At 45.0% G+C, this 22,454-nt stretch overlaps 1 protein-coding gene and 1 pseudogene across 2 annotated transcripts in view; one reads left to right on the forward strand and one right to left on the reverse strand.

Moving 5' to 3' along the window:
* TNFRSF21 (TNF receptor superfamily member 21) overlaps positions 1–17,619 on the reverse strand; it is a gene marked incomplete at both ends in the record, with an annotated part of 62,719 nt that extends 45,100 nt beyond the window's left edge. Inside the window, one exon of the mRNA XM_079713668.1 lies at positions 17,533–17,619. Within this exon, the coding sequence (XP_079569794.1) occupies positions 17,533–17,619 (87 nt within the window). The remainder of the gene's footprint in view (positions 1–17,532) is intronic.
* Positions 17,620–18,024: 405 nt separating this feature from the next.
* LOC307058957 (CCA tRNA nucleotidyltransferase 1, mitochondrial-like) lies at positions 18,025–22,059 on the forward strand (annotated as a pseudogene). Its single transcript has 3 exons — positions 18,025–18,113; positions 20,190–20,286; positions 21,053–22,059. The product of its transcript is annotated as a CCA tRNA nucleotidyltransferase 1, mitochondrial-like (transcript).
* The last annotated feature ends 395 nt before the right edge of the window (positions 22,060–22,454 follow it).

Consider the following 22,454-nt stretch of genomic DNA (forward strand, 5'->3'; position numbering starts at 1 on the left):
ATGCACATCCTGTTTGTTGAGCCTCCGAAGGCCACCTAGGAGCCCAAGCACAAAGCTTGGGGAGGAGGGCAGTCAAGTTCAAAAACAGTATTTAAGGGACTTCCCTGGCGGCACAGTGGTTAAGAACCTGCCTGCCAATGCAGGGGACATGGGTTCGTGCCCTGGTCTGGGAAGATCCCACATGGCGCGGAGCAACTAAGCCCGTGCGCCACAACTACTGAGCCTGCACTCTAGAGCCTGCGTGCCACAACTACTGAGCTCATGTGCTGCGACTACGGAAGCCCACGCGCCTAGAGCCCGTGCTCCGCAACAGGAAAAGCCACTGCAATGAGAAGCCCACGTACTGCAACAAAGAGCAGTCCGCTTGCCACAGCTAGGGAAAGCCCACACGTAGCAACGAAGACCCCATGCAGCCAAAAATAAATAAATTATTTTTAAAAAAAAACAGTATTTAAGAATGTTCCCTATAAAATGTAAAGACAAATTTGATGATACCGAAAATCTGATGTTAGGGAAAACACCTGAATCGAGAGACACAGTCACTGAGAAAAGTTCAGGAGAACAGGAGCCAGAAAGCCTGAGGCTGGTTCCCCCTGATCGAGATCCTTACTTCTCTCCTTGATACAGAGGCAGGGAAACTAAATCAGAGCTTCAAACAAAGACTCGGGCCTCAAACGCAGCATCAAAATTACCTGAGAAGTTTTTTAAAAATCCACATCCCCAGCCCATCACCTGAGATCATCTGGATCTGCAGTGTGGCCAGGAATCTGTTTTGGTTTGGTTTGGTTTGCTTGTTAAGCTTTCCAAATGATTCTCATCCCCAACTAAGTTTTAGACCCCCTGAACCACGATGGGCCTCCTGGGGCTCTAATCACCTATGATTCTGAGACAGCTCAGTTCCACGGTCAGAGCCCTTCCCTCTGCCTCTCACCCAACCTGGCACTTTTTACTGTTTTACTAGTACTCTTTTTTAAGTATTATTTTTATAACAAAAATAAACATTCTTGTAACAATTTTACTATTATGAAATCGAGTGAAATGTTTAAGTCTCTGCTCAAATCCACCCATTCCCCAGAGAAACGCACTGTTCATTCTGGTGGGCACCGTTCCAGACCATTTTCTGAGCATTTACACATAAAACACACATACATGCTTTCAGTTGGCCAGTTCAGCCACTTTGGGTTTGGTTTTGGTTTACATATATAAAGGGGACAGGCCATACCCACTATTCTGTGACTTGCTTTTGTTCACCTTCTAATACTGCATCACTGAAATCTTTCCATGTCTGAACACATAGGTACTTCCTTCTTTATAATGGTCAAAGCTCTCTTCAACAGTATGGATACGCCTTTGAACATGCACATGGTAAAGAATTTAGACATACTTCCTACTAAGGACATGTAGATTGCTTCTCCGTCCATGTGTCAGTGTACGCATGCGTCTTTCTATAATCCATATTCACCTCCTTCCCTTCCCACTCCACACCCCAGTTTCCCTTTTCTTTCCTTCTCATCCCAAATGACAGCTACAACCATGCTGCCCTCAGTCTTTTGAGAACCCCTTTCTTCAAGGACCAAAGAAGTCTCCATACAACCCATAACTAGGAATTCTCACTCCTTCTCCTCTTTATTACTATGAATTTACTAGATACGTATTTTCGGCCTACGAGAGCACCAGACCTGAAATACAAAGAATACCTGGGCAAAGATTTAGAGAACAGAGGACTTGTGTTCTTGTCCAGACTCTGCCTTAAGATCAGTTGGACCTGGTTTTACATGCTTGTAAAATTATCAGGTTGGACTACGTTGCATTCAGCTCTAACCTTCAAGGTGTCTGTGATTGTTTATCAAGTTCCACCTTCTCTATGAAGCCTTTACAACCATTCCTAGACACCCAGATTCCAAGCCGATGAGCAAATTCTTCATCACATTTCCTGTTTCTTCTGTTCATCATGTTGGTGCCTAACGACATATTGCCTTGTAATGTTAGTTGATGGCTTCCTCAGTGTATATACTTATCTTCCCATAATGATTATAAGCAGCTCGAGGCCAGGGTCAACCACGTAGATTGCATTTCCTTCCTTGCTCAACCACCTGTGATGAAGATCATGGAAATGATAAACAAAGCATCCTCTGAGCCAAGGGTCAGCAAGCTACATGCCCCCTGTTCCTGTAAATAAGTGCTTTGTGACCACCTAGAGGGGTGGGATAGGGAGGGTGGGAGGGAGGGAGACGCAAGAGGGAAGAGATATGGGAACATATGTATATGTATAACTGATTCACTTTGTTATAAAGCAGAAACTAACACACCATTGTAAAGTAATTATACTCCAATAAAGATGTAAAAAAAAAAAAAGTGTTATGGGAACCTAGGCATTCATTCAGGTATTGTCTATGGCTGCTTTCATGCTATAACGGCAGAGCTGGATAGTTGCAATAGAGACCATATGGCTGCAAACTTAAAGTATTTACTATCTGGCTCTTTACAGGAAAGAAAAAATAAAAGAAGCCTGCCAATACCTGTGCTCAGCAGTCAAAAGAAATGTCAAAAAATTCAGGGACCAGGAGCTCACTCATAGAAACACTCATACCTCCTCGGAGAGTCTAGCAAAGAGTACGGAGTTCGTGGCTTCCTTTCTTGACACCCATTCCAACTGACACGCCAAATCTGATCCTTCCGTCCCCTGCTTAAAACTCTCAATGGCTCCCCACATGACTTACGATGGAATGCAAAACCTTTACCAGAGTTAGGACTTCCTTGGAAATGCCATCCCTGCCCTCCCCTCCCCAACTTAAAACTGGTCTCATATTCTCCCCTCATATACATTTTTTAGGCTAATAAATGTTTTATTTTTTTTAACTTATTTTATTGAAATATAGTTGACTTACAGTGTTGTGTTAAATTTCTGCTGTCCAGCAAAGTGACTCAGTTATACATATATATACATCCTTTTCCATATTCTTTTCCAGTATGGTTTATCCCAGGATATTGAATACAGTTCCCTGTGCTATGCAGTAAGACCTTGTTGTTTATCCATCCCCTCATTCCTGTTTTTCCTATACGACTACCTTCATTTTGTAGTTACACATGCATCTGCTTAGTGTGTCTTCCCCTCTGGACCACAAGCTCCATGAGGATAAGAATAGGCTCTGTTACATTCTGATGCTCTCCAAGTCCTTGAGAAGAGTACCCAATGTGTGGTATAACTGGCAAGGGTTTGTTGGCTAAATGAATGAATGGCTTTGCAGACCATGAGTAATTAGAAGCAGCAAAGTAAAGGGTGGGGATGGAAGAGGTTGCTGGGCATGAGCACGGATATAAAGGCAAATGAGAGAAAACCAAAATGCCTCCACCAGGTAGCCATCATCACTCAAGAGATAAAGCAGGCTGGCACCTTTCGGTGGAAAGGCAAATAGTTAGTTTCACCTCCAAAGCCCCTGAGGATATCATTCTGTTTTAACAGAACCAAAACTGGCTTATAAGAATTATGCTCTGTGTGGTGCTTAAGATGACAAGCAAATGTAATGAAGAATTTAAAATATCTCCCCTTCATTTCATAAAAAGATTACACTAACTTGGTGCTTGGAATTATAAGCAGTATAATGAGATTATTCTCCAGCAGTCACCTATGTCCCATCTTAGTTTCAACTTTAGTTATTTGAAAAATTTCATGTACTTACGACACTTATTTCACCACCAATCATGGTTAAATGAGCAAATATCAGTGTACCACCCCAAACTGTACAGGATATGGGAGCACTATAAATACTTATGAAGTGATTAAAAGGGAAAACCCAAGACAAAGCAAATTTCAAAGGAGGGAAGAGGTAGCTTTAAAATGACCAGCTATAAAGGCCTCCACACTCACCTTGGTGATACACATCACACCTGTCCTGTTATATCACTTCTACTCTAGGGCACAGAGATGGACCCAAGAAGCACCAGATGTGCTGATACCTGTCAGAATGCTGATGCCTATTTCTCTTTAACAATTCTTAACCCATGACGTGGTCCTTCAAACAAATGGGCAAAAAATTCCATGCAGTTTATAAGTACAACGTGTTTATGTCATTCTTGTTCCCTATCAAATTCCAATTACTTTTCATGGAAAATGAGCAAACTCAAGACAGTGATAAACTTTTGTCTGTTCATAAGGGATCAGCAGGAAGACCACTTGTGAGTTTGCTATAGAAAATTGTTCAATGCTGCCTAAAACTAGTACATCAAAAGGAATCTCCGCTACTGTGGATACGATAACAAAGAAAAGGGAACCAAGTTATTCCTGAGATGGTGACTATAAGACATACTAATAGATGCTCAAACAGCAAAAGCCAGGCAGGGTAGAAACACCCCCAGAAGTTCTGACCATTTTATTTTCAGTGCCACATTAAATTTGTAATCGCAAGACACTCACTGCTGGCAATTCTCTAGACTTGAAGAAAGAAAAAGAATGTACAAAGAGAAAGGCACTAGGGATAAAGCGTCTACAAAGCACGGATAGACCTGTTCTCAGTTGTGTTATATAAATTTGGTTGGCTCTGGCACTGCCTACTATCCTCTCTGATATAAAAAAGCCTTCTGTTGCTAGGGTAAAAGCAGGGACTGCTGTTAAAGCTGGCAAATCTAGAGAATGCTGAGGCTAGAATGAGCTGAAAACAGGACCGGAAGGAAGAAAGCTCAGGGGACACAGGGGAAAAGGGAAAAAAATGGTCAAGACTGAACTAACCCAGATGCTGTCTTTCCTGGAACCTACAATGCAGAAGAGTGTGTACTCAGCCTTCAGGCCTTGGACCACAGAAACGCATCTCCCTCCATCCATCACGATGGCTAGTTTTATAGGCTAAGACCCCACCTACGTGGAGAAGCCAACTTATAAATAAGACAGTGGTAAAGGTGTAGGGGAAACATGCCTCTGGGCTCACTAAGAATTTATAGAATCCTCATATAAACCAAGGCAAAACTAACACCACCAGCCAGGCCAGCAGCTCCAGCCTGAAAGTATAAAGAAAACCTAATTTAGCCTGAAGCATCTGAGCAAGCGCAGCTCTATCAGATCCTGATTTGGAGCTGGGGGGGGGAGGGGGAGGGTATGGAAGTGGTTTGACCTGTGTCTCCATTTCCTCATTAATATAATGGAGATACTAATAATACAATTAAATAATTTTAATAATAATGCAATAAAAATAATACATAGGATAACAATCCTAGGGTTGTTTTCACAATTAATTGTTACTACACATAAAGCAGGTAGAACACGCATGACCCAAGGAAGTTCTCCATGAATGTTCGTTATTTTAATCATCACTCCTTCTACTATCATTTTACTCTAGTTTAGCTTCAGTCCCTTGGGATTAGACAACTTTTTCAAACACCCCAATTAAAACACAAATATCCAATAGAGAACAAACTAGTGGTTACCAGTGGAAAGAGGCAAGGGGGAGAAGCAATATGGGGATGGGGGAAAAAGGGTTACTATGGGATTATATGAATACGAATCATGTGTATGAAACTTCTGAAAACTGTAAAGCACTACAGAATTTAAAGAACCTTTCATTCAATAAAAGTAATAATAAATAATACCTGGTTTTTTACACTAAGTAAAGAATAAACGTATAGCCTCCTTTTTATTAAAAAAAAAAAAAAAAATGGGAGCTCCCTGGAGGTCCAGTGGTTAGGACTACGTGTTTTCACTGCAGAGGGCACGGGTTCTATCATCCCTAGGTGGGGAACTAAGATCCCACAAGCCGTGAGGTGCGGCCAAAAAAAAAAAAAAAAAAAAACACGAAAATATCCGATTCTTGATAAGTGTGTCAAAGACTCTAGATTAAAAAAAAAAAAAAAACACTGTAATCCTAAAACACACCCTACTAGGCTAGGAGCCCACACAAAACAAAACATACAGACTGCATGGCAAGGAGGTAAAAGACAAGCAAGGACCAACTGGCGTTTCCAAACAGATTTAGAATATAAGCTTACTATACAGCAAATGAGAAAACACAAGCAGAGAAAGGATTTGTTACTAGTAGGTACACTGGAGACAAAGGGAGAAGTTAAGCCAGCACTTTCCAGAGTGAAATTCCCTGATCTTGTCCCACAAGATGTTCACGATTCTAGGGTCTACAACACCAGTGAACAAACTCCGGCTTTTACATTTTCAATAGTTGGGGAAAAAATATCAAAAGAAGAATAAAATTTTGTGACACATGAAAAAAAATGATTTGAAATTCAAATTTCAGTGTCCACAAATCAAGTTTACTTGGAACCCAGCCACACCCATTCTTCTGGGCATTGCCTAGGTCCGGCTTTCAAAGTACAGAGGCAGAGTTGAGTAGTTTCCACAGAGATCACAGGGTCTACATGGCCGAAAATACTATCTAGCTCTTTATAGATAAAGTTCACCAACCCCTGGTCTAAAAGTTTAGGAAATGTTCCTGATCGGAGCCCTGTCTTACAGAGGCAGAATTAATGGCAGCCTGGTGATGGCTCCAGGAGGCCCAGCAGGAGGGCTGCAGAAAATGGTGAAACTTACTCGACCATGAAATCCTTTCCTCACACTAGAAGTATGAACATTCTGCAGTACACACTGATGTAGTTCTCACCACCAACATGATGCTGAATTCCAGAAAGGTTAATAAACCCAACATTAAAAAGATCAAATATAAAATTTAAAGTAATAGCAATAGTTGATTTAGCCCATCTGTAAGGAGATCGATGTCTAGGAATAAAGACGCAGATGTAGAGAATGGACTTGAGGACATGGGGAGGGGAAAGGGTAAGCTGGGATGAAGTGAGAGAGTGGCATGGACATATGTACACTACCAAATGTAAAATAGATAGCTAGTGGGAAGCAGCCACATAGCACAGGGAGATCAGCTCGGTGCTCTGTGATCACCTAGAGGGGTGGGATAGGGAGGGTGGGAGGGAGATGCAAGAGGGAGGAGATATGGGGATATATATTTATGTATAGCTGATTCACTTTGTTATAAAGCAGAAACTAACACACCATTGTAAAGCAATTATATTCCAATAAAGATGTTTAAAAAAAAAAGAGATCACTGTCTGACTGTGAAAACAAAAATCAACAACAAAAAAGAAGATACTCTCCGACACAAAAGAAGATACTCTCATTTTCTGATACTGTCAGAAAATAGGTTTAAGAAATTAACTGAGGGAACTCCCTGGCAGTCCAGTGGTTAGGACTCCACACTTTCAATGCCGTGGCCTGGGTTCAATCCCTGGTCAGGGAACTAAGATCCTGCAAGCCGCATGGCACGGCTGAAAAAAAGAAAAAGAAAGAAAAAGAAAAAAAAAGAGAAATGTTTGCATTATGAAATATAAAAACATTAAAAGTAGACTGGAAAAATATATGCCACATATAGCTAATAAAAGCTTATAACTGAAAATGTAAAGAATTAATGCAAAGGAGGTTAACACAAATTCCACTCAATAGTTGAGACAGAATAATTACAAGGGAAATTATCCCACGGATAAATTGATGATATCCCTAGCAACTACTGAAATGTAAATTTGCACAACCAAGGACCTTTACGTGTCTATATTAAAGCAGCATAAATAAATTAAAATGAGAAACTTCAATGTTGGCAGGCTTGTGGGGTAGAAGGTACATTTATAGGTTGCTGGTGATGCTCTCAATGAATTTAGTCTTTCTAAAGACAATCTGGCAACATGCAGCGAGAGCCATAAAATGGTTCATTCATTTCCTGCGACCCAGCAATTCCACTTTGGGGAATACACTTCAAATGTACCTCACTTTTGGGAACAACCCAAAAGGAAAAAGAGCAACTCGTCTGTACAGAGACAACACTATTTGTGCTGCTCGCTTGCAGTAGGAAAACAATGACAATAACCCAAGTGTCCAACAACAGGGGATGACTCAACACACTGCCAACCAGAGAAGAGGTGGGCTTAAAAACTGGCGGGCATGAAGATTGCACTGACATAAACCACAGCACCTCAAACTCACATCCAAACTTTGGGTGCCCCAATCTCACCCACTCCTTCCCCAGCCTCCCCTTCAAAGGAATCAGACCATCAAAGACTCAACTCAAGAACCGGAGAGTCATGGGATTTCCCTGGTGGTCCAGTGGTTAGGATTCCGAGCTTCCACTGCAGGGGGCACAGTTTCGACCCCTGTGCCCCCCGGGGAACTAAGATCCCACAAGCCACACGGTGCCAGGGAGCCAGCCTTGATGACTGCTTTCTTTTCACCGCACCTGCCCGCTCGTATTTCACCATCAGGAAACTCTCTTCAAACACTTGCAAATCTAACTGGTAACCTCCCATCTTCACTGCCACCACCCCAGAGCCATCATCTTTCCCCTGAACTATGGCAAAAGGTTCCAACTGGCCTCCTGCATCTACGTTTCTCCTTTCCAACCCATTTTCCACAGAACTGCCAGAGTGATCTATTAAAAAAAAAATCTAATTAAAGCCATATTATAACCCTGCTTCCCACTGTACTCTGAGTGATATCCTGACATATTCGTATCTTTAAAGATCTTGCACAATCTGGCCTCTGCCCACCTCTTCAACCTCAGTCCATGCTCCCTCTGCCTCTATTCGCTGAGCACCAACCACAATGGCCTTCTTCCCAGTCTCTGAACATGCAGGCCCTTTCCTACCTCTGGGCCCTTCCACGTGCTGTTCCCTCTTACTGGAATACTCACCCTCCTGCTCTTTCAGAAGATCAGTCCTTAAATATCAACCCTTCTGTCTTCCTTGATAAACTATAAACTTCAAGAGGGAGGACCCATTAATAGCCTTTTACTATCACATACCCAGAGTCTAGCAATGCCTGATGTTTAACAGATGCAGCATAAATATTTATTAAATGAATGAAAAATATATCCCTGTAAGATCACAGAAAAATAGCTACATAAAGAAACGCAGAGCACAAGCATGTACATATTAGTTTTAACTGTACATGAATGGTTGTGTAACATCCAAGAATAAGAATGAAGTGGGAAGGGACTTCCCTGGTGGCGCAGTGGTTGAGAGTCCGCCTGCCGATGCAGGGGACATGGGTTCGTGCCCCAGTCCAGGAGGATCCCACATGCCGCGGAGCGGCTGGGCCCGTGAGCCATGGCCGCTGAGCCTGCGTGTCCGGAGCCTGTGCTCCGCAACGGGAGAGGCCACAGAAGTGAGAGGCCCACGTACCGCAAAAAAAAAAAAAAAAAAAAAAAAGAATGAATTGGGAAGACACATAAAGAGACGTCCACGTCCACTAGGCTCTTCTAGTCTGCCAGGTTGGTTTACAATGTTCTCTGTTGGGAATTCCCTGATGGTCCAGTGGTTAGGACTCCGTACTTTCACTGCCGAGGGACCAGGTTCAATCCCGGGCCCAGGTTCAATCCCTGGTCAGAGAGCTAAGATCCCACAAGCGGTGCAATGTGGCTAAATAAATAATAATAATAAATAAATAAAATGTTCCTTGTTAGTAACTCAAATACCCTTGAGATGTTGCTCAAAGTATTGAGAGATAGATCAAGCTCTCACTACCCTCTAACTTGTCTAGAATGAATGAACAGTTAGTTTACAGCAAAATCCTTCTGGAATTCATTCAACAATCATTTATTGCTTAACTACTATGTGTCAGGGCATTGAGCCAGAAACACAAAGATGAATAGCACATTGTCTGCCCTCAGTAAGAAGCTGAAATGGAGTAACACTGGCCCTGAGCATTCCATATGGGGAGGGAAGCATACCCAAATCTTGTCCAATTTGGTATTTCTCCTGGACCAGGTACACAAGATTTCAACCAAAGAGAGGAGAGCCATGGACGTCCAGAAGTAAAGGAAGAGCAAGGAGTGACTAACGACCAGTTAGATTATTCTGGGAACCTGTCACCATTTGCCTTTGAGTATTTTTTCCCCCTTCCGATCCTCTTGCCTCTCCTGACCCTGGTTATGTTGAACTGGCCATACCTAAGTTGATATCAGATTATGGTCTTGGCTCTAAAGGATTCTTTGGGAAACCAGAATGCTAACCTCTTTCCTGGAACCAGTGATAACATTTCTTCTCACCTTATGCCTTTCTTTAGTCTACTCAGCACCTACAATCTATGAAAACCTTGCTTAGGAGAGCGCTACAGGCGTGATAAACCACACACAAACACATCACATACAAGACCATGCAAATCATGGAGCCCAACCAGTTTCTAAGAGACCTGAAATGAAAAGTTTACAAAGAAAATACTAATAACAGATGAGGCAAACCCATGCACTGATCCTATACAAATAATCAGGCTGGCAGCAAAGAAGAAACCCCAAGAGGTCCTCAAGTTCTCAGGATGAGTTGAAACTGCCATGCTAAGCAGAACCCATGTCATACTGTTACTCACTAAGCAAATATTTTTCAAAATGACCCAAGGAGCAGGAAAGCAAAGCGTCTATTCCCTATTTATAACATTTCAATTTGCAAGAGTATCTTTCCATCTTAACCATGGCACCATTCCTTGTCAGAATCACACCATAGGAAAATGTTTGCCAATGGCTCCATGCCCTCTCCTTTCAATACACACACACACAGGTTGCTCTTACTTTATAATCAGCCCTTTTGGCTAAACTTCCAAATGCCATCGTGGAGCAGAACTGCTCCCCCAGTGGAAAGAGAATGTTCGACTCTCAGGTAAAAGCATTCCTTTAACGGGAAACAAAATTCCAGTAAATTAAGGTTACTTGTGCCCTACCCACATCTTGGCAGAAAGAGCAGTGTGTAGGAAGCCAGGTTGGCCTAGATCTGAATTCTCTCTCTGGCAGTTGACAATTGCTTGACCATAACTTCTCCTAAGCCTCATTTCCTATAAAATGGGGCTAATGCTACTACCTCATGGACTTGAAGGTTTTATTGAGATCATTTGTAGAAGGTATTCAACACAATGTCAATGGTACATGCTCAGTAAATAGAAGCTTAACAATACCAACATTGATGATTCATATTAAGAGCCGTTAATATTCCTTCCCTCTGGGCTGTCAGGGCCAAAGCCCTCTTGAAGCCACCACTGCTCATTTGATTCCAGAACCCATGAACTCACTCCTTTCCTTTCTCCTAAATCCATTCAACTCAGGCTCCTTCTCCCAAAACAGATTAGCAAATGGCTCCAAGAACTAGAGCCACCAAGCAGTCCTGGTGGCAAAAGAGCAAATGGAAAATTATATCGGGACTTCCCTGGTGGTGCAGTGGCTAAGAATCCGCCTGTCAATGCAGGGGACACGGGTTTGAGCCCTGGTCCGGGAAAATCCCACATGCCTCGGAGCAACTAATCCTGTGTGCCACCACTACTGAGCCTACGCTCCAGAGTCCATGAGCCACAACTACTGAGCCCACGTGCCACAACTACCGAAGCCCATGCGCCTAGAGCCCGTGCTTCGCAAGAAGAGAAGCCACCGCAATGAGAAGCCTGCGTGCTGCAACGAAAAGTAGCCCCCGCTTGCCACAGCTAGAGAAAGCCCACGCACAGCAACGAAGACCCAACGCAGCCAAAAATAAATAAATAAAATAAATAAAATAAAATAAAAATGATATCAAGATCAGCTCACGAGCCTTGCTGTGACTTCGTTTATGAAACCCCCTCTTTTTTATTTTTATTTTTTTAACATTTTGGCCACGCCGTGTGGCATGCAGGATCTTAGTTCCCTGACCAGGGATCAAACCCGTGCCCCCTGCAATGGAAGTGCAGAGTCTTAACCACTGGACCACCAGGGAAGTCCCAGCAGCCCCATCTTTTTTAAACTTGATTTTGTTTTTTTCATTTAGAACGAAGCCTTGGACAAAATTTTCAGATATTCTCAAGAGAAGATGGGGCTAGAGCAGGCTGCCCTTACTCCACACCCATGCCCTGGCCAATCCCACCCCTGCTTGAGGACCCTCTGAGCACAACTTTCCCACCACTGCAAGCATCCATCATCTCCAAGGCCAGGGTGCTAACATGTGGAAAAACTCCAGAGAGCCAGAATCCAGAATGGACCATTCCTGGAGGCCTTCAGCAGTGTAAGATCACCACTGCTTTCAAGCAACGGCCTAAACATCCGTGAGCGCCAGGTTTCTACAGCTCTCGTGAGCGTTCAGCAGACACTTAAACATCTGCCAGGTTCCTCCCTACTTATAATCTCTGCCTGGCTCCTCTCCTCTTGGACTCAGGCTGGAAATGGGAGGTGGCAAAGTAGCCAGGTGGCAGCACACAAGCCAATTTAGGATGCCTGTTTACTTTTTGGTATTTGACAAATACAAACACAGGGGCAAGGCCAGTATTTATTCACGATCTCACCCCGCCCCTAAAGAATCGAAGCTCAGCAGCTGCTATCCCAGCAACAGTAATGCCCAGTGTCCTGCTAACGCTAAATGGGGGTTCGATTTGGGGACCAGGTTAACTCCTATTACGGCTTCCGTTTTCATTCTCTCAAACAGACATATCTGCGCCTAATGCTCCAGGCTGCATCCGCTCCAAATGGTCGTTGGGCACATGCCCAAAGGTGATGAGAGACTCTTGTCACTGAAGAGAAGCAACTGAGTTTTCCAGGAAGTTGCCGGGTGACCTGACATCACCGGAGTCTGCCAGGCCTGCTTGGGGGAAGAGGGCCAGCAGAGTGAGTGCTTACCGGAAAAAAAGGCATGGCAGTTGACAGAAAGAAAAGTCACTCAATTCACACTGGCCCCAGAATAATCTGATGATGCATCTGACCATTTCCCATCACACACACACACACAATTAATAAAGTTTACTTGAGCCAATTATAGTTTGAATGCTTTATAAAGGGCCGGCTGAGTACAAAAGCAATTGCAACTTCTCTAGGGAATCTCCGAGGAGACGTTTACCTCTCATCCTCACAGATGGAGTCAAGTGTAAGGTGAAATGTGATGTCTTCTGATCTACAAGCAGACTGAGCCCACGCACACTCACCCCATCCACCTGGAGAAAGGGGCCTTCTGCAAACAGTGCTGGAAAAGACAGCATTAACTGTGCTAACCACATCCAGCTTGAAAGACTCTGTCCAAATATAGCCACACGAAAATATGTAATCTAGCCGGTTGGTGGACCTATGCCGATTTAGTCCCGGGTACTGTCTCAACTTAAGGTAGCATTCATTCCAGGACAAGGAATCGTTTTCTTGCTGATTTGGTGCGCCTGTGCATTTTCTTTACACGGTAGGTTTGTTTATTTGTTTTGGACTGGGCCTGAGAAAGATTCAGCCATATGCCTTTAGAAACAGTTGAGATGAGAATTCAGATGAGAAAGCTCGAGCCCATTCTACACATTTTGACAATAGGGATGGGAGATTCCCGGGGTGAGAAACCCTGCCTTCCGGGACAGGTCTGCATTCCCTACTCTTCTGAGTCATAAGTCACTTTCCCTACCAAGGCTAGTAGATATTATTCTGAGAGTAGGAAGACGTTTCTTCTTCTGACTTTCAGACTAAAAGCCAAAATTATTTCAAGTAGTTTAAAGATGTTAACATCTATCACATTTTATGTATTGAGTATAGTACATTCATCCACTGATTCTTTCTGAACGCGTGAAACCCAAACAGCACTATTGATAGCCATGTACATTTATATACCATATAAATTGCACCTGAGGGGCAAGATCCAAACCCTAATTCATCCCCAGGCTCCCACAGTGCCTCTCACAGTAAGCGCTCAATGTAGGTTTGTCAACATGAAAAAATAATTTGCTTCCCCAATCTAGGCTGTTTTTACTCCTCCAGTTTTCCCTTCCGGTTTTCCCACTCTAGGATTGTGGAGTTCAAGTACATAAAAAAGAGAAAGTCTTTTGGATATAACATCAGCTCTAATCTAAAGTTCTCCTCGAACTTGTCACTAAGTCCACCCAGGACTTCAGCTCCAGCCAGCTACTCCACACGGACCTAGTCAAATTGCCAAAGTCAAATGCCAATATACTAGATCATTAACTTTGATAAGCAAAGGTCAGGAGATGGCATTAAGCTAGACATCTAGTCTCAAAGACAGTGACAAACACCATACTTGGGACTTTCTAGAGTAGCACAGCTGAAGGATCTTACAGCAACTGTCCTATCTGGAATTCATAATCTGTGCAGATTAGTGGTTTCTAAAATTTCAGACCTCATTTCCTTAACAGTTACGGCTCCCTTCTTCTGACTGTCCCACTGCCAATATTCTATCTGTCCAGTCAAAGCAACTCCCTGAGGGCAAGAGACATCTTTGAGTGTGTTGTGTCATACTGGGCAAGCCCTTCTAGGGCATTCCTTAACACTGGCACACACTTTAAGCTCTCATTTATCTGCTCTCCAGACTTTTGGCCTGAAACACGTAATATTGTTTTTTTGTTTTTTGGGTTTTTTAAAATATATTTTATTTATTTATTTTTGGCTGCATTGGGTCTTCGTTTCTGTGCGCGGGCTCTCTCCAGCTGCGGCGAGCAGGGGCCACTCTTCGCTGAGGTGCGGGGGCCCCTCATCGCGGTGGCCTCTCCTGTTGCGGAGCATGGGCTCCAGGCGTGTGGGCTTCAGCAGTTGTGGCACGCAGGCTCAGTAGTTGTGGCACACGGGCTTAGTTGCTCCGTGGCATGTGGGATCTTCCTGGACCAGGGCTCGAACCCATGTGCCCTGCATTGGCAGGCGGATTCTCAACCACTGTGCCACCAGGGAAGCCCTGAAACACGCAATATTTTGCCTTTCAGTGTGTGGTTCACTTTCCAATATCACAAAGACATCTCAACTCATCAGAAACAGGGGCTTTAGGACTTCCCTTGTGGCACAGTGGTTAAGAATCCGCCTGCCAGTGCAGGGGACACGGGTTCGAGCCCTGCTCCGGGAAGATCTCACATGCCACGGAGCAACTAAACCCGTGTGCCACAACTACTGAGCCTGTGCTCTAGAGCCCGCAAGCCACAACTACTGAAGCCTGCAAGCCTAGAGCCCGTGCTCCACAACAAGAGAAGCCTGAGCACTGCTACAAAGAGTAGCCCCCACTCACCGCAACTAGAGAAAGCCCACGCACAGCAACAAAGACCCAACGCAGCCAAAAATAAACAAATTAATGAATTAAAAACAAAAAAGAAACAGGGACTTCCCTGGCGGTCCAGTGGTTAAGACTCCGTGCTTCCACTGCACAGGGCATGGGTTTAATCCTTGGCCAGGGAATTAAGATCCCACAAGCCACGTGGTGTGGCCAAAAAAAAAAAAAAAAACAACAACAAAAATAAACGCATCAGAAACAGAAGGGCAAGCAGCGAAAATACTTTCCTCCAAAGGCACTCATGTAATTCTCATCAACGTCCTGCACCAAACCAAACCACCAGCCTCAACTCTCCCCCAGTGAGCCTTCTCTCTTGTTACATTTCATCATCAGGCAATTTGGAGTTGTGAAGTCAGGGAAGTCCCATGAGATCATCATTTTATACACTAACAATGCCTGGGCTGAGGACTGGAGCTTGCAGAGCTGGAATGGGAAAAATAAAAGACATTGCCTCCCCACCCTGGTGACCCCTGGTCCACACTCTCAGTTTCCCTTCAGGACAAAGGGGTCAATTCTAGGCCATTCCATGAAATGAAGTGGAACCTTTCTATCATAATTAGCAGAAGAATAAGGACTCTTGTTTTAGTTAATATCTCGAGATTGCTTCTAAACACGACTATAAATTTCATTTTTTTTTTAAAGACAGCCAAACTTGCATTCTCAAGTCTTCAGTTGCAAATCCAGTGCACAATTTTTAGGTCAACTGGACTTAATGATTTCGGAAAAGGAGCTGGGCTCTTTCTCCGGAGGTTAAAGCAAGCTGCACTTTGATTACATTCTGACCTTACTTAAAGCAGCAGAAATGGAAAGTCAATGAAATATTGCACTGACTTAAGACTTAATCCAGAAATGGACTCTATGGGGAGCATAATGATCAGATGTGTTGGAGGAATTGGACAGGCATGTAGTGGGGTGGCACATAGTGGGGTACAGTAGTAGATCTAAGGCTGACAAGGAGGCAGCTGAAGGATGGACCTACTTCATCTTAGGATCAATGTTCCCTGGGCCTTAGATGGGTTTCTCTCCACACCAAGACTGTCCAATCCAGGTTCACTGCTTTAAGAGACCTTCCCCCTCTACCGCTCATCATCCACCACCCTTGAGTCAACGATAAAAATCTTGACTTTGCCATTTCTATAAAGTGGGCAGAAAAGGGTCTTTGAAGGAAGACTGGGACTTACCTCATTATAAATGCTAACAGCACCAAACTTTTCTTTAGTCTCTCTCTTCCCCTTTAAAACACACCCTCACACAGGGAACCAGAGTGTCTGTAGGATGAATTCCCAGGCCATAGCAACTGCAATGCCCTGGGATCTAAGAGATCTTGGCTGGCCAGGCATTAAGCCCTTTTCGGGAAGGAGACAGCAAGCCTGCCTTTCCCTGACACAGCCCTGCCATGAAAATAGGCTCTTGTTTTTTGTTTTTGTTCGGTCTTTAGCTAAGAATCTCCATCCTCCTTGAGGAGACAAAAAGATATGCACGGGAAGCTTATGGTGGCTCGGGTTTGATCTTAAATCAATTTTCTTCCCCCTAACTCATCCCATCCCCCCTAACATTTGCAAAGAAGGGGAAGGGTTCTGGGGAAGTTGGGGATAAGTTTTGGGTCAAAGGTGCTTTCAGGCTCTGACCAGATAAGTGACGGAGAGGACTACCTACAGGGCACGCCCTGGCGCTGGATGCAGACCGAGTGCCCAAGGAGGAAGCTGCCTCACCCTGCATGCTCACCTGCCCGGCCACAGGTAAGCGAGCGATAGGCAAGATCGGAGAAAAGTCAGCTTCCTTTATGGAGAGCTCTCTCCCCCTCCCCCCACTCAAGTGCCAACGCACTGGCTGCCTGGCTGCGAGCCGGCGCTTTGGAGGCGCCTGAGAGCGGGTGTCAGGGTTCTTCTTTGGGCGTGCCGAGACCGGGACCCACCCAGCCAAAGCGGAGAGATGGGGGGGAGGGGGCGAGGCGCCCGCGCCGAACGCTAGGCGCGGATGCACGCGGCGGTCTCGGGGGCCGGCGCGCACAGGTCCCGCGCTCTCCCACTGCGGTAGCATCCCGACATGACACTGCAGCTGCAACAAAGCGGCGGCCGCCGCCAGCCTCAGCGCCCACCCTGCGGCCCCAGCCCCACTCCACGCGGCGGGGGCAGCGGCCGGTGGCCGTGGGGGTGCGTGGAGGGGGTGAAGGCCCCCAGAGGGGCCGAGGAGGAGGAGAAGCCCTGAAATGCGCAGGAAGCCCGGTGGCCACCTCCCGCACCTCGCCCGGCGCAGCCAGACTGCAAGGAAAACAATTCGCCTTCATTCCGGAGTCCCGGCTGAGTCCTACGGCTCCCCCAAATGACCCGGTCCGAGCCCTCCGCTGTGTTGCCTTCCCTCGGTCGCAAACCTCCCGACCCAGCCGGCCGGACCCCAGCCCCCCGCAGCCCCGGCCCGAGGACCCGCCCGGTTCCCGGAGCGCGGTGCCTTCTGCTCCCGCGCGGCCGCCACCCCCGGCTCCCCACCCCCCCGCCCCCAGCAACCCCGAGCTCTCACCAGGAAAAGGGAGCCCGCGATCATCGTGGCTCCGGCGATGCGGCTGCAGGAGGCCGGGGCGGTGCTGCTGCTCGCGGAGATCCCCATGGCTGAGCCTGGGGCTCGCAGGGCGCCCGGGGCGCGTGGCCCCCCGGCAGCTGGAATCAGCGGCTGCTTCTGCCCAGCGCCGCATCCACCGCCGCCTCCCGAGCCGGGAGCCCATCTACCTCCAACACCCCATGTGCACTGCGGCAGCCGGACAGCCCGACAGAGGAGGGAGGCGGCGAGGGAGGCTCCGGGGGCGCTCAGCACCTGCCCAGCTGCGCGGCTGCCCGGGCGGGGAGAAGCAGCCGCGGCTGCAACCAGCGCCTCCCCGTGCTCTCCTCCGACAGCGGCTGCGGAGAACCAGGGAGGAGGGCTGGGCGCGAGAGAGCGAAGGAACAACTTCCCATAGCGAAGCCTCCAGCCGCTGCCAACCACCCTCCTCCGCTGCCCAGACCGGCCGGCGAGGGAATGAGTCGGGTGGCCGCCGGGCGCGGGGACACACGTGGTGGTGCTGAAGGGGCGGGGAATCGGCTCTTTGTGATGTCACCGCGAAGGAGGCCGGCTCTTTGTGCGATCTGAAGTGGGAAGGCGGTCCAGGAGGAGGGAGGAGGGAGAAGATGCCGCCTGGCGTTCGCCGAAGAAATTGCAGCTGCTTATTGACCCTGGGAAAACTTTGCGAAGGTATGCACACCCTTGACCCAAATTTACTTCCTTTTTCTAAGATGATTCTCAGTAAATTATTTTCTGCGACAGACGCCTTTCTATTGCTTCTGGCTCAATGATTAAGGACAGCAAACGACCATAAAGCATTAGATCAACTGTATGCCATAAAGAGACCAGCAACTTGGTTCTCAAACGTAGCTGCGCTTCAGAATCAGTTGGAGAGTTTAAAACGTACGCGTTGATGCCTGGTCCTACCCCAGAGATTCTGCTTTACTTGGAACAGGATGTGGCCTGGGCACTGGGAATTTTTTCAGTTCTCCAGGTGATTTGAGGAGATTATGGGGCAAAGTTTGAAATCCTCTGGGCTAATGAATGCAGTTAAGGAAATCCAGACTAAAGAATTCCAAACCCTGAGTCCGCGGAAGCTGGGTCCGTGGATGGTTTTCCAGGTCTTGGAAATCCTTGAAATACGTGGGCCGGTGCATTTTCCTAAATAAAGGATCCAAAGTTTTGAATCAGACTATCACAGAGGTAAGAAACACCCTTCCCCTCAAAAAAAGTGTTAAAAATTTTTGAGCTGAGTTCCAAATGCCTTTGTGGGATGTGAGTGGGTAGAGAGGGAGGTAATATTCTGCCTCAGAAGTAAGAGCAACTAGAACATTCCCTTGGTTGGTTGGCATCTCCTGCATTTCTCAGTGTGAGAGAAGACCTGGTCTCCCTTTCTTTGTCTCTCCTGGGGGGAGGCAGAGTCTCCTGAGAACGGCCACCTTTTCTGGGACAGTGTCCATCCTCTAGGTTCTTCCAGCACAGGGCACACTGTATTGAAATTACCTCTTTGGCCATCTGGCTCATACCACTCTTTTGTGAACCCTATGGTGCTGGGCTTCTTCTAGCTTTCCTTGACCCCTTCTACTTCAAGATAACACACTTTCTCAATTATTTGCTTCAAGACTCAATACAGTACTCCTGAAGGTAACTTAACCAAGGCAGAGGTGCCAGCTATTTATTTTCTTATTAAAATATTGTGCTTTGGCCTTTGTACTTGGAAGATGCTAAAAATTAATCTGAGGATTAATTCCAATCTATTCTTTCAAACATCCGTCAGTAAAGAAAAGGGTTGTCCATAAATATTGGAGCAGGCGGAGCCATAATATGTAACTGCTGGTGAAAGTCAAAGAAGTTCTAGAAAACATTACCACTAAATAAGGAGTTTGGAGGAAAGGATTATGTTTGGACTTGAATTTCTCTAGCTAGTTCCAGAAGTTCAAAAGAGGGAGGGAGATGCATTGTGCCTCCATAGATAACAGCTTCAATATTTCTTCAAAAATTCAAATGACTGGTCAGTACCATCATAAGTCTTGTTTAGGGAATTCCCTGGCAGTCCAATGGTTAGGACTTGGTGCTTTCACTGCAGGGGCCCGGGTTCGATCCCTGGTCAGGGAACTAAGATCCTACAAACCCCGTGGAGTGCCCCCCCAAAGAAAGTCTTATTTAAAAGAAGTTGCATAGGTGTAAAAAAAAAAGAGAGAGAGAGAGCACTTGTTTGTTAGTGCGTTTAACTCCTTCCATCCAAACTTACATTTCTCAAAGTAGGTTCTGATTGATTCACTCCATGAAGTCCAGCAAATTTAGAGTTTAGAGTTTGGGTTCCTATGTAGGTAGAAGTCCTTTCTGAAGAGGTCCTTTCTCAAAGAAGTCCTTTCAGAAGAGTCTGACAGAATTTTCATCAAAGAAAATCATGAACTAAGAATAGCAGGAAGAGGGCTTCCCTGGTGGCGCAGTGGTTGAGAGTCCGCCTGCCGATGCAGGGCACACGGGTTTGTGCCCCGGTCCGGGAAGATCCCACATGCCACGGAGCGGCTGGGCCCGTGAGCCATGGCCACTGAGCCTGCACGTCCGGAGCCTGTGCTCCGCAACCGGAAAGGCCACAGCAGTGCGAGGCCCGCGTATCGCAAAAAAAAAAAAAAAAGGATAGCAGGAAGAGCAGTGAGGGATTTATTAAGTGGAGTAAAGCCGCAGGATGTGGATTTTGTTACCCTTGCTCAAATGAAGGAGCTGTTTCAGTTGGTTGATATTCAGCATTCATATGATCAACAACAAAGGAAAAAAGCACGGGACGAATAGCATTACCATACGACCCAGCAATCCTGCTACTGGGCATATACCCTGAGAAAACCATAATTCAAAAAGAGTCATATACCAAAATGTTCATTGCAGCTCTATTTACAATAGCCAGGACATGGAAGCAACCTAAGTGTCCATCATTGGATGAATGGATAAAGAAGATGTGGCACATATATACAATGGAATATTACCCAGCCATAAAAAGAAATGAAATTGAGATATTTGTAGTGAGGTGGATGGACCTAGAGTCTGTCATACAGAGTGAAGTAAGTCAGAAGGAGAAAAACAAACACGGTATGCTAACACATATATATGGAATCTAAGAAGAAAAAAAAAAGGTCATGAAGAACCTAGGAGTAAGAGGGGAATAAAGACACAGACCTACTAGAGACTGGACTTGAGGATATGGGGAGGAGGAAGGGTAAGCTGTGACAAAGTGAGAGAGTGGCATGGACATATATACACTACCAAATGTAAAATAGATAGCTACTGGGAAGCAGCCACATAGCACAGGGAGATCAGCTTGGTGCTTTGTGACCACCTAGAGGGGTGGGATAGGGAGGGTGGGAGGGAGGGAGATGCAAGAGGGAAGAGATATGGGAACATATGTATATGTATAACTGATTCACTCTGTTAAAGCAGAAACTAACACACCATTGTAAAGCAATTATACTCCAATAAAGATGTTAAAAAAAAAATAAGAAATCAGATGTTCAAATTTGGAAAAAAAAAAAAAAAAAAGCACGGTACGATCACCGTCAGGCTTAATGAAGAAAATTTTAAGCTACCACGGATTGACGTTGCCGCTGAGGGAAGACATGCTGAGGTCGAATTCACAACTGACTGGCAGAAAGATGCCGAACGCAGAGATCTCACTATAACTTCTATGTTTTTAGGTTTTGATGGTACTGTATTTGACTACTTAATGGTTATGAAGATTTAAAAAATAAGAAAGTTAGATTTGTTGGACAAGCTAGACAGAGGATAAAAAAAGATTATCTTTGGTTTAAGATATTTCAGATTTTATAGGAAAATTGTAGACACACCTGGTGACCACGATCCTGAGACTTTGGAAGCAATTGCAGAAAATGCAAAAGGCTTGGCTGGAATATCAGGAGAGAGGATTTGGGTGGACCTGAAAAAAATTCTTACTGGTAACCATGTAAATCATTTGATTCACCTCATCTATGATCTTGGTGTGGCTCCTTACATAGACTTATCTGCTAATGAAAGTTTAGAAGAATTTAACAAAGTCCGTAAAAGTGTTGAAGGTTTTTCACCAAAGCCAATGACTCTCTTGACCTCATTGTTCAAAGTATAAGGTGACGTCACAAAATTGGATCGGAGGTTGAACATTTCAAAAAAAGAGAAGAATCTTGGTTTATTTATAGTTAAAAACAGGAAAGATTTAATTAAAGCAACAGATAGTTCAGAACCATTGAAACCCTATCAAGACTTCATTATAGATTCTAGAGAATCTGATGCAACTGCTCGTGTGTGTGAACTCCTCAAGTACCAAGGAGGGCACGGTCTTCTGAAGGAGATGCAGCAGTGGTCATTCCTCCATTTCCTATAAGTGTCCATGACAACAGAAAAGTGGGCATTTCTTTTGGAAAAGTAATTGGGACTCTCTTACAGCAGTTGCGAGAACAGTGGAAGAAAAGTGGTTACCAAATGGAAAAAGATAAACTGCTAAGTTACATAAAGAAGACCTAAAATTGATGAGAGCTGGCTACTAAAAAGCAGAAGATTTTTGCTAGTCATAGCATCTTTGTGTGCTATGGGCAAATAGCAATTTTGGACCTTGATAAAACAATTTTGAAAAGCATATTTCTATTAAAGCCCTCCTAAGAGAAAGTGTGACAAACAAGCCCTCAGTATATTAACAGAGGCTATGTTGCAAGAAAGGGAGCCTCAGAAACGACTGCACACAGGTCAGTAATTAAATGTATTATAAAATAATCCACTGAAATATTTAAATACTATTAAGATATATATTTGGACCCAACACTGTAGAATTCCTACTATGCTATATAGGAAGTATGCAGATTTAGCTATTTGAGGTCTGGTTTTGTCATGTATAAAAAGACTTTAAAATAGAAAAAAAATGT

Source organism: Hyperoodon ampullatus (assembly GCF_949752795.1).
Source record: "Hyperoodon ampullatus genome assembly, chromosome: 10".
In the NCBI taxonomy this organism is placed as follows: domain Eukaryota; kingdom Metazoa; phylum Chordata; class Mammalia; order Artiodactyla; family Ziphiidae; genus Hyperoodon; species Hyperoodon ampullatus.